This window comes from Phyllopteryx taeniolatus, chromosome 4 (genome assembly GCF_024500385.1).
Source record: "Phyllopteryx taeniolatus isolate TA_2022b chromosome 4, UOR_Ptae_1.2, whole genome shotgun sequence".
Lineage (NCBI taxonomy): Eukaryota > Metazoa > Chordata > Actinopteri > Syngnathiformes > Syngnathidae > Phyllopteryx > Phyllopteryx taeniolatus.
Genome location: NC_084505.1, coordinates 10928221 through 10944089, shown reverse-complemented (window position 1 = coordinate 10944089; position 15869 = coordinate 10928221). Strand labels below are relative to the sequence as shown.

The 15869-nt window shown below is 40.3% G+C and overlaps 2 protein-coding genes across 9 annotated transcripts in view; both read right to left on the bottom strand.

Moving 5' to 3' along the window:
- pnpla6 (patatin-like phospholipase domain containing 6) overlaps positions 1–10261 on the bottom strand; it is a 29914-nt gene extending 19653 nt beyond the window's left edge. For 5 of the 8 annotated variants that reach the window (XM_061769399.1, XM_061769398.1, XM_061769404.1 and 2 more), the window contains exons 1-10: positions 9177–9289; positions 3634–3719; positions 1948–1998; positions 1672–1759; positions 1481–1563; positions 1309–1400; positions 1093–1233; positions 854–1013; positions 523–603; positions 137–265 (exon numbers count right to left, since the gene is read on the bottom strand). In XM_061769399.1, the coding sequence (XP_061625383.1) occupies positions 137–265; positions 523–603; positions 854–1013; positions 1093–1233; positions 1309–1400; positions 1481–1563; positions 1672–1759; positions 1948–1998; positions 3634–3681 (873 nt within the window). In that variant the 5' untranslated portion in view covers positions 3682–3719; positions 9177–9289. Of the gene's footprint in view, positions 1–136; positions 266–522; positions 604–853; positions 1014–1092; positions 1234–1308; positions 1401–1480; positions 1564–1671; positions 1760–1947; positions 1999–3633; positions 3720–9040; positions 9065–9176 lie in introns of those variants that run through there. The other 3 variants (XR_009788006.1, XM_061769403.1, XM_061769400.1) reach the window with 3 other exon arrangements.
- A 148-nt stretch (positions 10262–10409) lies between these two features.
- atp5pd (ATP synthase peripheral stalk subunit d) lies at positions 10410–15103 on the bottom strand. Its single transcript, XM_061769408.1, has 6 exons — positions 14985–15103; positions 14002–14132; positions 11086–11182; positions 10910–10981; positions 10718–10780; positions 10410–10600 (listed from the first exon to the last, which is right to left on the bottom strand). Exons 2-6 carry the CDS (start codon positions 14121–14123, stop codon positions 10469–10471), a joined length of 486 nt encoding a protein of 161 aa, XP_061625392.1. The 5' UTR covers positions 14124–14132; positions 14985–15103; the 3' UTR covers positions 10410–10468.
- Between the last annotated feature and the right edge of the window lie 766 nt (positions 15104–15869).

Here is a 15869-nt window from a genome sequence, read left to right as displayed (position 1 = left end):
TTGAAGTCATACATATAAAGAACTCCAATTGGATCCATAAAAAACAACCCGTAAAAACATGGTCACGATGCTCAGCTAATTAAAAATACTGTGAAAGGAATTAAAACATGAATCCACAAAAGAATAAACTTCTCACCTGTACTACCCGCACCAGGCTCTCAGGGTACTTCTCAAATATAGACAGGAAGGCTTCTACTGGTAACCGAAGAACAGTGGAAACCTCAGCAGCCCGTGCCGACACTGTTCTGTAAGGTTTCTGGTGGCCCTGGAGAGATACAAAACAGTATGTATTTCATGTGTTCTTAAAAAGAGGTTGAATATAATTCATTTTAAATCAACAGATATGATTAATGTATGTAATTAAAAGATAAATACGACAGTATGACGGAATTGACTTGTGAATTCTGTCATTTTGGAAGGAATTTAAAGCAGGAGGAAGCTAATCTGCTACTTGTGCAATTTTTACAGATGACTGAGTCTGTATTTCTGCCCATGCATGTCAGAAACGCGGTAGTAACAAACCGTGATGACATCCAGAATGCTAAGGAGGCTGTGGACACTGTCTCCAGGGAAAACCTCCTTCACCACACTTTCTTTGCCATCCTGGGAGAAAAGAGTAAACAAAAGAGAGCAGAACAGCACATTGAACAGCCAAAGTCTTTTAAAGTCTGAGCTCAAAGCTAAGCAAACAACTGCAATAACCCTCTAGCTTTCTGTGTCAAATTCTTTCCATTGCATTTTTCTTATTCCATTCCTGTGACATTGAAGTGACAATCTACACAGACAGAAGTGTGCCAAAAAGTACTTGGTAGCCTTTACAGCAATAGATACAACAACTGTAAAATTTCCCTACCGTTCCAGTAAGGCACAATTCTAGTTTTCCATCTTGAACTACGTAGATGCTGCTGTCTGGCTGGCCCGGCCTGAAGACATACTCCCCTTGTTGGAATTGTACAAACACCATATGCTTGCAGAGCTCTAGAAAGAGCGGCTTCTCAAAGTGGCCCAGCACACTGCAATCAAAAGACAGTGTAAGAGTTCACTTTATGAGTCATCATATGCAAATCAGCTGTGTGATTGTTTTCAACCTACCGGACATTTTTAAGCATATAAAGCACCTCAGAAGGAAGGTGAGAGTTGGCCACGTCAAACTCAGTAAGATCTGCCTCCAGTACGGAGGGAGGAGGCTCCTTGGCCTGCAATGTAGGCACTTCCTTCTTAAAGCGCAGGATCCTGTAAATGGAGACCATTTGGGGTGAGATGTCAGAAGAGCAATGTTGTGATTTATGGGACTAAGCCTTTTGGTACTTTTTGGCAATGTTGAGCATCTTCTGCTTCTTTTTCAGGCGTGGTCGAGAGGAGGAGGATGTACCCACCAGGGAGGAGGTAGACTGGGAGACCTTTCAAGAAATCACACTAATGTGAGCGGGATCGAGAAGCAGAATTCCTGATACGTTGAACTCTTGAGAGCAAATCTTACTTTACGCATGATCTTTCGCCCATAGAACATGACTTTGTCCCTCTTACGAAAGCGATACTTGGGAGCCTCCTGTGCTTCTAGGTCTGTCAACAACAACAAACCATCTTATAAATACAGAAATAAACAAGATGTAACTTTGTGTAATGATTGCATAAGCACAGGTAAGAAAAGCATCACAAGCAACCACTGACTTCGAAGGTGGATCCGCCGCAGGATGAAGAAGATGAGGATGGCGATGATGATTATGGCGACGCCAGCACCAATTACGATCCCCATCATCTGAAGAAAAAAAAAAAACACCCGAGTTAGCTGCATTATGCATAATGACATACTCCCGTGAATAACATCTGAATGACAACAACAACAAAAACATTGCATGATTGTATGTCATCAATGTACTGCTTAAAAACAAAAAAACAAAAAAAAAAAACAAGAAAAAAGGCTAAGAAAACCTCTTCACAACTTACCATGCTGGTCTGGAGTTCCTCCTCCACAAATGTCTTGTCATTAAACTTGTCCTAATTATAAACAGTGATGTGACATGTTATGTTAATCAAGTGACTGTATCACCTCATAGAACTTCACTAGTAACCTAACAGCCAGATTTCTGCTTCAAATGCAGCAAAATTTTATTGTAGCGCTGTGAAGAGCAAGAAATTGTGTCTACATTGAAAAGGGAATATAGGCTCACTAAAATAGATCTTGGACATAGATTGAGCTTGTCTATTGGTGCAACATCAGCAAAACATCCATCCACCCAATTTCTATAGTGCTTGTTCTCATTAGGATCATGGGTGAACTGGAGCCTATCCCAGCTGACTTTGGGTGAGAGGCAGGGTACAAACTGGACTGGTCTCCAGTCAAACTCAGGGCACATTAAGACAAACATTCACAGTCATACCTATGGCCGATTTAGAATTTTCAATTAACCTCCCATTTTTTTGGAATGTGGGAGGAAACTGGAGAGCCTTGAGAACACCCACACAATCACAGGGAGAACATACAAATACCACATAGTAGGGCCTGAGCAGAGGTCGAAGCCCAAACCTCAGAAACGTGATGCAGCAACCTAATCACAAGGCCATCAATCAGCTAAACATTCATCCATCCATCCATTGTCAACACCGCTTATCCTGGGTGCTGGAGCCTATCCCAGCTGACTTCGGGCGAAAGGCGGACTACACCCTGAACTGGTCGCCAGTCAGTCGCAGGGCACATAAAGACATGGACAACCATTCACACTCACGTTCACACCGTCACTGAGTGGGAACTGAACCCACGCTGCCCGCACCAAAGTCAGGCGAGTGCACCACTCCACAATCAGTGACGCTAAACATTCAAAAGCAAAAATAATCACATTAACAGAAGAGCATTTAAAAGGTGCCTAGCCTACACATCCCCTCCTTGAGCTGTCACCTTATCATGGTGGTGGGGTTTGGGTGCCCCAATGATCCTTGGAGTCAAGTTGTCTGGGGCTATATGCACCTGGCAGGGTCACCCTTGGCAAACAGGTCTAATATGCAAGTGATGTAGACGTTTCTGTTTATAGCTCCCATATTTTACCAAACCAACTTTTTTAGTATTTGGGATGTTATATTGGTTTTATGGTGCCCCAGTAAACATGTGAAATATGAATTGGAATTCTCCACGCATTCCTGAGTTTGAGACGTTTTTCTGCAGAGAGGCCTGAAATCAGGTCATTCGAATTTCTCAAGCTTATCTACGTCACTCGCAAAGATCTCCGCCTACCTCTCTGCCCCCGAGCCAGCGCTGTCAACATAACAAACGTGTGATCTCACAAGTAGTGAGGGTTGGGTCTTCTACACAGAGGCAACCAACCAGAGGAATTGAGGGTGTCTTATCCAAATATGGACAAAGCAGATACAAAACTGGGTTAAACAGAAGTAGCTGTCAGAGTGGCCTTTTCTGTACACTCTTATGACAAAACTGTGGTGTTTTTTTTAAATGAAATTGACACTTTCCTACTGAGTCCATGTTAGAGAGTCACTCAATGTAGGTCTAAATAGCCAAAATATGGGACCTTTAAAAGTGACGTACTTCTGAATCATCTTTGATAAAACAAGTAAAAGAAATAATCTATACAATTCCAACGGCCTGCCCATTTTTCCAGAGCTGCTGCATGACAAACCAACCTCTGAGCCATCTGTTTGGACCTCTTGTTCCGAGGTACTCTGTCCCATTGTAACCCTGTTTCTTCATAGGGGTGATCCATAAAAGGCTGTTGGAACAAAATCAAGAGAAACATTATTGTTACAATATAGTTATAGTACAGTGGTAACTCAAAATGCAAACACACTGAGGCTCTAACAGCACATCATTTTCTCTAAAAAAAATTTTAAAAAGAAAATAAAAAATGTAAAAAGAAAAGTGCCTCTCAAGAGTGCCACAAAAGCAAGGTCATTATGTCACATGATGTCACATGACTTTAGGTAAATGAGCATCGAAAGAATTACCTCTATGACGATTCAGGTTCAATTCCACTTGCTTAAATGCTTCGTTACGTGTCATCAAAGCATAGTTTAGTTTTTATTTTACATAGTTTTATGGTGGCAGCAAGTTGAAATAGTGGTAAGCACGACTGCCTCACAGTCAGGAAATCTAGGTTCAAATCTGCTGGAAAAGGAATCTTCGAATCTGGTGGAAAAGAGCTTTGTGCAGTTTGCATGTTCTCCCTGTGCTTGTGTTTTTTGTTTGTTTGTTTGTTTGTTTTTTCCACCCCTGGTACTCCAGCTTCCTCCCACATTTCAAAAACATGTGTTTTCCTAGCAATTTGGATAGTTTTTTTGGGCGGGGGGTTTTTTGGGCATCATGTTAGGTTCATTGTGGACATTAAATTGTCCAAAGTGTGATTTAAAGAGAGTATAGAGGGTCAAACTACTAATTTCCATTGTTTTCGATGGGAATTTTTCGGGGGAAATTCAAACAAATCAGTGGTCGATTCTAGAACATAATGTTCAAGCTAAGAGGTTCCAATGTATCTCTGCCTATCAAACCACTTCCTTTGTGCAATGAAACAATAAGAACATGTGAACATCAAAAAACAACAGTATGGACAAGGAAGAGAACAAAAAGCCAGTGTATTTGAATAAGAGCTTAGAGAAAATGTTTGAGAGCTCCTGACAAGATTGACTGCCTTCCAGATTGCTGTAACAAAAACCTAATCTCTGGTTCAAATCCCTGCAATGAAAGCAAGTGATTGCATTCTGCAGCAACAGGAACCAGAGGACACTGAGGCAGGCCTTTAGAACTGTCTACAGCCTCTTGAAACACAGGCATGTTTCTAGATAAAACATGCAGACGGAAGCACCCCTTCCCTCCATCCAACCCCTGAGGGATGATCTTCTTATTCTCCAAAATACAGTGGTGTGAAAAAAGTGTTTGCCCCCTTTCCGGTTTCTTATTTTGTGGCATGTTTGTCAGACTTAAATGTTTGCCATCATCAAACACATCTAAATATAAGTCAGAGATAACACAAGTTAACACAAAATGCATTTGTTAAATGAAGGGTTTTATTGTTAAGGGAGAAGAAAATCCAAACCTACATGGCTCTGTGTGAAAAAGTGATTGCCCACTAAACTTAATAACTAGTTGGGCAACCCTTAGCAGGAACAACTGCAATAGAGCATTTGCAATAACTTGCAATGAGTCTCTTACAGGAATTTTGGCCCACTCATCTTGGCAGAATTGTTGTAATTCATTTTCAAGCGTGAACCACCTTTTTTTGAACCACTGCCAGTAATCGATGTTAACATGGATATTTGAATTCAACAGCCGTCAATGGCAGTGTATAAGTTAAGGTCATGCCACACCATCTCAATAGGATTCAGGTCAGGATTTTGATTAGGCCACTCCAAAGTCTTTATTTTGTTTTTCTTCAGCCATCCAGAGGTGGACTTGCTGGCGTGTTTCAGAGCATTGTCCTGCTACAGAACCCCAGTTTGTTTTAGCTTGAGGTCACGAACAGACGGCCAGACGTTCTCCTCTAGGATTTTTCGGTACACAGCAGAATTCATGGTTCCATTTATCACAGCAAGTCTTCCAGGTCCTGATGTAGCAAAACAGCCCCAGACCATCAAAATACCACCACCATATTTTACTGTTGGTATGATGTTCTTTTTCTGAAATGCGGTGTTACTTTTACACCAAGTGTAATGGGACATACACTTTCCAAAAAGTTAAACTTTTGTCTCGTCAGACCACAGAGTATTTTCCCAAAAGACTTGGGGATCATCAAGATGTCTTCTGGAAAAAATTGAGACAAGCTTAATGTTTTTTTTTGCTTAGTAGTGGTTTTCATCTTGGAACTCTACCATTCTAACCATTTTTGCCCAGTCTTTTTCTTATGGTGGAGTCATGAACACTGACCTTAGCCGAGGCCAAGTGAGGCCTGCAGTTCTTTGGATGTTGTTGTGGGGTCTTCTGTGACATTCTTGGATGAATTGTTGCTGCGCTCTTGGGGTAATTTTGGTCGGCCGGCCACTCCTGGGAGGGTTCACCCCTGTTCTATGTTTTCGCCCTTTGTGGATAACGGCTCTCACTCTGGTTCGATGGAGTCCCAAAGCTTTAGAAATGGCTTCATAATCTTTTCCACACCGATAGATCTCAATTAACCTGAATTTCTTTAGATTTCTGCATGATGTCTCGCTTTTGAGGATCTTTTGGTCTACTTCACTTTGTCACTTTGAAGTGATTTCTTAATTGAGAACAGGTGGGGCAGTATCAGGCCTGGGTATGGCTACAGAAATTTAACTCTGGTATGATAAACCACAGCTATGCTTTAACAGGTGGGGGCAAGCACTTCTTCACACAAGGCCATGTAGGTTTGGATTTTTTTTCTCCCTTGATAATAGAAACCATTTAAAAACTGCATTTTATGTTTTTCTGTGTTGTCTATGACTAATTAAATTTGTTTGATGATGGGTAACATTAAATTGTGACGAACATGCAAAAAAATAAGAAATCAGGAAGGGGGCAAACACTTTTTCACAACACTGTAAAATGCAACATTTATATTGAGACTAAAACTTTGAAGGCATCAATACGGTGACAATAGCCAATGTAAAAAAAACAGATCGAAATGTTTCATATACTCTAGTCTACTGTAGGGCGGCACAGTGGACGACTGGTTAGCACATCTGCCTCACAGTTCTGAGGACCCCGGGTTCGAATCCAGCCTCCCCTCTGTGGAGTTTGCATGTTCTTCCCATCCCTGCGTGGGTTTTGTCTGGGTACTCTGGTTTCCTCCCACATTCCAAAAACATGCATGGTAGGTTAACTGAAGACTCTAAATTGCCTGAAGGTGTGAATGTGAATGGTTGTTTGTCTATGTGTGCCCTGCGATTGGCTGGCGACCATTTCATGGTGTACCCCGCCTCTCGCAAAGAGTCAGCTGGGATAAGATCCAGCACGCCCGCAACCCTAGTGAGGATAAGCGGGACGGAAAACAGATGGATAGTCTACTCTGCTGGACTTTTTTTTTTTTCTTTGTTTGGTTTGAAATCAAGTTGTGCGCAACAAATGGATGTACAGTAGATTTTCCTGAGAGCACCCAATAACCTCTGCCAGTGCTTTATAAAGCAATTATTATAACATTATTATTACTTCATCCAGCCTGCAACATACCAGCCCGAGTTAGCTGACACAGGCATATGTGGTGTAGGTGAGAGTCCATGGGACAATAGCCATGTGTCTGTGGAGAAATATGCCAAGCCATACAATTGGTAGAGTCATTGCGAACTGCCGGTTTTGACACAAACATCTCGTCTGACGGTCAACAGTCCTGTCTTATTGTTCAAAGTCAGCCTAGGGTTAGTGTGTCTGCCGTGATTACATTAGAAGATTTGTAATGATCTGACTCATGGCATGTTTCACCTCAAAACTGGTATCTTAAAATGTAATTTCAATTTTGTACGGATAATAATAACTTTCAGGGGGACACTAAATGCTAAAATGGTTAGAACCTGTCTGCCTCCAGTACTTGCATGTACTCAACATGAAGCAGCACCACAGGCTGGCTGGCATCAGCGGCATGATGGGTCTGACACACTTCCTGTGCAATCTTCATCATCAGCGGCTGGTTGAATGTCACTAAACTGCTGTACAGAGATCATTACTGAAAGGCTGGCGGGAGCAACGTGTTGCATGAAGTATGACGCAGTGACAAAAGAACCCTCCACACAGGATCCTGCTGCAATAGAGCGAGAGAGGAAGCTTCATCTGTCGGCCATTATCCTCCCTCAAACAAGAAGCTTCAGCTTTAAAAGGTGGCAGAGCTCTTGATTTAGTATACCTACTATAGTTGTGCCCATTTGTACTACAAATGGGAATTCTGCACCAAAATCTAACTGACCTTGCACTTAATGCAAATATCAATAGTTTGGGGAAAATTGCCCATCCATGCTCCAAAGTGCACTCTCTATTGTGCCGATTGCCTGTTCAAACATGATGTTTTCTTTTGGGTTTGAATGTGAGGGTGTGTGACTCTGCACCAAAACTGTTTTCACCCAGGTAAGCAGCAATCCGGGCATTAACCATTAACCTCTGCCTTCACATGTATGTGTGTGTTGTAGACATGAGCTTGTTGCCCAACAGAGAATGAGGCAAGAGCCGGCCTCTTGCCTTCAAGCTGTGCCTCCCTCCACCAGGCTCAACATCTATTGTTCTCGATGAACAAAGCTGGTGTTGACAACACTGTACAGAGAAGATGCAAACACAAACATGCCTGTGTAACGGGATGCACATTTGTAATGTAGGGTTAGCAGATTAGATAGTGTTTGAGATTGGGTCTTAGATGAGACACGCCACACCCCCAGGGAAAACTTGTAAGAACAGGACATAACATTGAGTGCACGCAAAGGCATGTCACAGCTCAGTGGGCGAAAATATGGGCGTGTGTACAGCACTAGCTATGTGAACATGTCAGGTGTTAGCTCATGTTTCTCCCCTAGTAGCCAAAATAGTTTTGTATAATTTGCACCACCTGAGGTGTTTGCCTTACTGACCTCTGATCAATTCAGTGACTGATCCTGTTTGAAGCACTGAGGGTATTGTCCAAAACAACAAATACAATCCATGGAACACACCTGCACGCGAACCAACATTGGTGTTATATTTAGCCTATTTCAATTAGCAACGTTGGCTCGTTGCTACCCCTCCCTGAAAACCACTTAAGTGACTGTAGGATGTGTGTGAATGTGGAAAGTACAGTGCAGAGAGAGAGAGAGACATCGTAGTATTTAAATCCTCGTGTTTCTCGTGGTATTGGTATGTGTGGAAAACCGAGACCCTGACAAACACCTTAGCAACATTCAGAGCAGAGGGCACTTGGCTGCTTGTCCCACTGGCAACGTCATCCCTGATAGCTAACACAAAAACAACATAAGCTAGCGGTCGCGGTCCGCTGTTGTGACAGCCACGCACTAATCACTCCAAAATTGCACGTTACCAAGTACAGCGATGCACTTGCGTCGCGTAATTGTTGCCATTCCCTCTGACAGACCTTAGGTACTCCGAATAAAAGATAACACCACCGTTACTCACACTGGGAAGGCTGAGATGTACTTTGCACCACTCGCTTCTCCTAAAGGGTCAACTCTCGATCAGTAGAACGACTCCGATTATGTATACACATTTCAATTCAAAGGCATTTCTAACAAGTTAGGAAGGGAGCATTTACCTGGACTGAGGGACTCCAGATTTTACATCAATGACGGTCAAATAACCAACTAGTACTCGCGTTAGATCAACTCTCCTTTATTTTTCCGCAAGCCGCTAAACCAATCAAAAACAAAGGCTGGAACAATGAGCCAATCACAGCGCGTGGATGGGAAAGGGGCTGAACGTCGACCTATCCCTATGTAAATATAGCCTCGTTGTCCAATGAGTAGAGAGGTACACATTCTGTCGCTACGAAATTGGATGACAGGACTGACAGACATCGTTATCCTATCGCACGCGGACGAGCGTCCAACGATGGCAAAGCACTGTATTTAAAGGTCATATACTTTGGCTATTTAGACGTCCATAAAGTGACTCTCTAACAAGGACGTAGTATAAAAGTGTCAATTTCATTTAAAAAAAAAAAAAAAAAAAACACCTTGGGTTTTATCAAAGAAAAGGCACCTCTAACAACTACTTCTGTTTGACCCAGTTTTTGTATCCACAGGGCAGAGGTGAAGCTATCACAAAGGACTTCATCGGGGGGGGAAAGCAGGTCTTAGACTGGCCAAGTCAATCACCAGACTTTAACCCAATAGAGCATGCATTTTACTTCCTGAAGGGAACTGACGGGAGAAACCCCCAAAACAAACAACTGAAAGAGACTGCAGTAAAGGGCTGGAAGAGCATTTCAAATGAAAGTCTGAAGTCAATCAGTTGCAGATTTTGATGCAGTTACTGCAAGTAAGGGTTATGCCACCAAATATTATTGATTTTAATGTCTGTTCCAATACTTTCGCTCAATTGAGAAGTGGGTGGCTTCAAACAAAAGGTGCACTGAGTTAACACATCTAGATGTAAATACCATGAAATAAAAGCTGCAATGCTGAACCTTTGTCTCATATCCATCTTTTCAGTATACAACAAAAACAAAGGAATAGACCTTGCCGTTCCAATACTTTTAGAGGGGATTTTAAAAATAATCAAAACAATTATTAATTCAATTGGAAGATGTCCACTCATGAGCTCAATCAAACTGGAATAATTCAGTAAAGAAAAATTTAATGTTGTATTGTAAATTGTGCATTTTTGTTTCAATACAAAAACTGGAAACTATGATAAGGATTAAGCATGTCAAAAAGTCTTTACCCTGTATGCATACAAACTGTATTGTGTGGTGGCTTCACATTGAGGAAGGGAGATTCTGCAAAATTTAGTATTTCACAGTGCACATATACGCATAAACACTCAATTTGAAACATTTAAAATATGCATTTTTATTGTAAGGTGAGTGCCAAGTCAATGAAGTAATTACAGTTCAGCAATGGGCTTGTTGGGCCAATATGGATATTTGACAGTGTCCAACTTTGTCTCAGGGAAGGTGTTGTTGAGATCTTCAATGGTCATCTGGTCGAAGGGGATCATGTTCTTAAACTTATCCAACTGTGAGCGAACAGGAACGTGAGAGCGAGAGCGAGAGAGGGAGAGCGAGAGCGAGAGAGAGAGAGAACATGAACAATTTCTTCACGATACCCGTGGTATTTTAGCAGCTATTCTCACCTCCGCCTCATACTGAGCGATGCGAGCTTTTGACGCTTCCACGTAAGCTGTGGCATCTTTGTCCTGGTCACATTAATGTTGGGAAATAATGAGATAACATAGGCATGTAATAGAAGACTCAATTCCAGTAAGAGGGATCTCTTTTATACAATGTTTGGTGATGGCATTTTTTTATTTGATGTTAACACTTACAGCTTCTACCTCCTGCGCGTTGATGGCACTTGTCTGCGTATCAACAGGCTGAGGGATCTGCAGCGCTTTAAACTATGAACAAGACAATGATGCAACCAGGAACACAAATTCTAGTTCATTTAAACGATTCTGAAAAGCTCAAAGTTGTCTTCTTGATGGCGGCTTGTTCAATTTACCTTCTTCTCAAACTCATCAACCATCCCAGCTTTGGCCACAGCACTCTTGTAATAGCTCCAGTCAATGGCCACTGGAGACTCTGGCAGGGAAGCTAGTCTAGTCAGGGAAACGATTAAAAACACAGGAATGAGCATTGGTGTTGTTCAGTTAGAAAGGCACATGCAAACAAAATGGAACTTTTCACAAATGTGGCAATTGAGCTGAATTTACTATCAATGCTTTCAGAATATCACAAGTTAATAACAATGCATTGCACTTACAGTATAAAGCGCTTTTCTAGGCACTCAAAGACGCTTTACAATTTCATGCATTATTCATTCACTCCTCGGTCATAACTTGGTGGTGGTAAGCTACTTGTGTAGCCACAGCTGCCCTGGGGCAGTCTGATGGAAGCGTGGCTGCCATTCTGCGCCTACCGCACCAAACATCCAACCACATTCATTCAAGCTGTAAGCACACCTCACTGGACCTCATTTCAACTTGCCAAGATTATCTGCTCGTTGTGCTTGTCTGTTTGACTTTGTGACCCTTTTTCTGAGGGTGATAAGAAAAAAACTTGAGCGAAGCAAGCACACTCATCCATTTATTTTTGTCCTGCAAGCAGCATTACCAAGCGTTTTAGTGTGTTATACTTCATTTCATACTCGCGCAACAGTGAATGTTTAAAAAAAACGAGGCACATGATCTTTTATTACCTCTTTTGAAAAGTCAAATATTGTTTCTATAGAGTGTTTTACTGTTTGTAAGACATTATTAAAATGATTAACTTTTTCCTGCATGATATAACAATATAATAATAATCAGTTGGCGTGGCAGTAGCTCATCTGTAAAGACTTGGGCTTTGGAACCTGAGGGCTAGGTCGAAGTACCCCGCAGACAGACAGAAAGAAAAAAAAAAAAGAAAAAGCAAATACATGTTGGCGAGACGCTAGTCTATTTCCTAACGACTGTCAAGGTGCCCTTGAGCAAAGCATTAAGGTGCAGCACTGTTTGCGTGCCCTTTCACTCTGGACATCTCTCCTTGCATGCCCGCATGCATGTGATGTGCTTCTGTGTCGTATGTAACACAAACCCTAAAGAAGAGGACGTTGAATTCCATTTTGAGAGATTAGAATAAGAATAATAAATACAATAAAATGGACCAAAATCACATAAATCAGTGATTCTAAAATTGTGGTGCTAGTACCACAGTACTTGGGCTCACTCTAGTGGTACGCAGAAGAAAAAAACACTGCCCAAGTACACCTCAGCTATTTTTAACTTTTTAGTACAATTTTCCTATATTTAAGCACAGTGTTAATGTTCAAACTGTTTCAGTGACTTGCAATGTTATTATTTTTATTAGTGATGCACCGCAATTCAGCAGCCGAATTGTTTTGGCCGAAATAAGCCAAAAACTAAATTTTCATATTTGGACCAAAAGACTTTTGTCACCGAAATAAAATGGCAGAAATAATGTCATTAATTCTGCCAACTCATTGCTTTGCTTGCTTGAGGTATGTTCACATACTTTTAATACGATACGGCTCACAAGCAGGCAATAAAATGTTATGTAGCCTAGCAACCTAGTGGTTGGACGTAAACATGCCGCCGTTCTGTCGAATCATGCTCTAAAGTTTCGGTGTGAGTGAAGTCATTTAATTAAAAATAAAGTAATTTAATTAAAGTAAGTTAGCCCCCATTATTTCTGTCATGTCATGCTGGTTTGACCCGACTCATTAGAATTCACAATCTGACTAGAGCAGTGATTTCCAACCTTTGTGGACCCAAGGAACATATTTTACAATTGAAAATCTCACGGCACACCAACAAACAAAAATGTCACAAAAAGTTTATACATTAATTCTTGTATTTACTTCCTGCCATCTAATAGAAGATCATTCATTTGTTCTGTCTGTCACTTTGCCTCACTGGCATAAACAGAGGAACAAAGATACATTATTTATTGTACACAAGTATATACAGTAAATGAAAAGGTCATTTAAGTAGACATTCCTCCATCTTGTGATCGGATCGGTGATCATTTTTTTTTAAACTCGCTGATCAGTCCCAAAAATCCTAATCGTGTAAAGCTGGAAACCGGATCTGAATTAACACGTCACCCCTGCTACATCACTGGAGAAAATGGACCTATAAATTTAAAAGTACATTAATATAACAAATATACACTGTACACTGTAAATGCACACTGTATAAGATAACTGTTACGAGTCCCACAATGGGGAATTTGTGTCATTTCAGCAGCAATCGTGGAAATGGGAAATACAAAAATGGCATTCAAGAGAAAACATTTGGCTGCAAATGTGTCCACCATTACAAGATTAATGCAATACATACAGTAAAAAAAAACATTTGAAACAATAATTTATCCACTATTAAAACTTTAGAGCAATGATTATGTTGTGAAACTGAACAGTATTCTTTTTTTTCCTACTACATAACATACTGCAATAAGTGTCCCATAATAATGTTCTTGACATAATTTAAAAAATATGGAAATTTAAAAAAAATTGCTCCGGAAGTGAATTTCTATAGGTTGGCAGCTCTGCAGTCGTAGCCATAAATGCAATTTTACTAATGATTGGCATAGTTTTATCATAATTGGCAGGTTTGATTTTTGATTAATTTTAAGCACTTTGCTTTGCATTTTTTGTATGAAAAGTGCTTACAAATTCAGTTTGATCAAGAAGTTTTTTCGGTGTTTTAGCTTTCAGTTTTCGGCCTTGGGCTACTGACCACAACTGCTTAAAAGTAAAATAAACTTTACAACTACACAATACAGGCACCCAAAAAGAAATTCCTTGCAATTCTTATGACTCTTTGATGTTTGATCGGTTTCGGCAAGAGTTGCAAATGTTGGAGAGTAGCAAACCAGACTTGGCGATAAAGAGCAAATGCGATTAAATTTAACTGACTTAGCAGAGATGGCATCACTGCGGGTCTTGAGGGCATTAAACATGCCCTTCTGGTTGGGTGGAACACGCTCAGCAAATGCCACCCAGTCGAGGGCCTTCAGGGCTACACGGCGGGCTGCCATCTTGACAATCTGAAAGACACATAATGGACCACATCTAAGGGAGTCAATTAAAACGTGCACATGTTGCTAGATAACAGAAGATCAGTCAAGCATTTTAATGTCCACAAATGTATTCAGAAATATTCAATTAACTCTTAGCACTAAAGAAATTTGTCAACACGACTTCAGTTAACACAGTAAAACATACAAACGTAGCATTCAATTTTCTTTTGTAATCATGACAAATTGTACATCAGCCTTAAAATGAGTGGATCGCAGGCACCGCATTCTCGTCAAAACGTGAAAACCATGTGAGCTTGTGCCACCACTGAGATTATGTGGACATCAAACTGCTCATTTCAGAGTTGACAATCGGTGTTTTCCGAAATGTGTTTAACCAAAGCACATATTTTCGTCATCTCTCACGGCTCACTGGTTGGGAGTAAATCATGTCTGTTGCTCATAACGCCACTTTAATGAGTAATCAAGAATAATGTATTGTGTATATTCCTAATAATTCGTGACAGACGCATGTCAGCTGGACAGTCAAATGTAGAAACTAGCGAAATACTAAAAGGTGTTAAAAGTCAACTAAACAGGAGAAATAATTGTACTTTTGCCACATTTCGTCCCTCGTCTTTGGCATTAAAACGAAATTGGCTGCAAAAACGACTCCGCAGCAGCTAGGATCGCTAGCTTGCTAGCCAAGGTCAGAGAAGACCTTTTCTCACGTCAAGGTTTACGCCAAACATCGACTGACAACAAGGTCACGCTTGCAACGAACGCACATGCAACGGAAACACTCGCAGAAAGCCTCGCTATTTCAAACAAATGTAGCTTTACGTGACGTCGTAGAATAGGAGCCGACTACGGCGTACTCACCTCGCTTCTCCTAACTCTGTGACAGACAGCAGGACGCAGGAGCGGAAGTGCCGCTCGTTTGAGCCAAACGGGTCTGCACTGAGCCAATCGCCATCGCCTCCTGGTGGTCAAACGGAAAAACTGCAGCTTCGCGTTCTGGACGCGTGATGAGCGTGGAGTACTGAACAAGTACGGCACAGGATTGGGCTAAACCTGTGCTCATTGCTTCAAATGACAACGGGCCACAATTGAGCTTTCAAGCGGATAGGTCGGACAGGTCATTCGTAGATAAGGTTAAAAAAAAAAAAAAAAAACTCAGACATGAGATAAAAAAATCTGTTAACTTGCTGATTTTAATAATACTGCACAATAATAATTATTTTGTGTTTTAAATTCAATATTCATTTATTTACAATTCACTAAGCCATTATTTATATAAATATATATTTTCAAATGTAAATGCGAACATTTTTATGTTCGTGTTTTATGTCATAATATACAATAAACAAATTATTATGTTATTATTTGTTAAAATAAATACAAACATGTTAAATATACATGTACTATTTTATCTAAAATGATTTATTATACTACATTAATTGATGCATATCAATTCATACATTAATTTATTGTTATTAATCAATAAAATTAGATAAAAATTAGTGCATACATTTTAAGTAACCAAACACAGGAAATAATGGCTAAATTAATTTAAGAAATGAAAGTTTACTAGAAATGAAAGAAGTATTCATGATTTTTCCATTGCATTATCTATTAATTCATTTAATTAAAACTAATTAACCAATCATTTAATAAAATAGAACGTGTTAAAAGTATATATAACCTTGTTTATTTTAATTATATTCATATTTATATTATCTTTTTTTTTTTTTTTTTTTTTTTTTT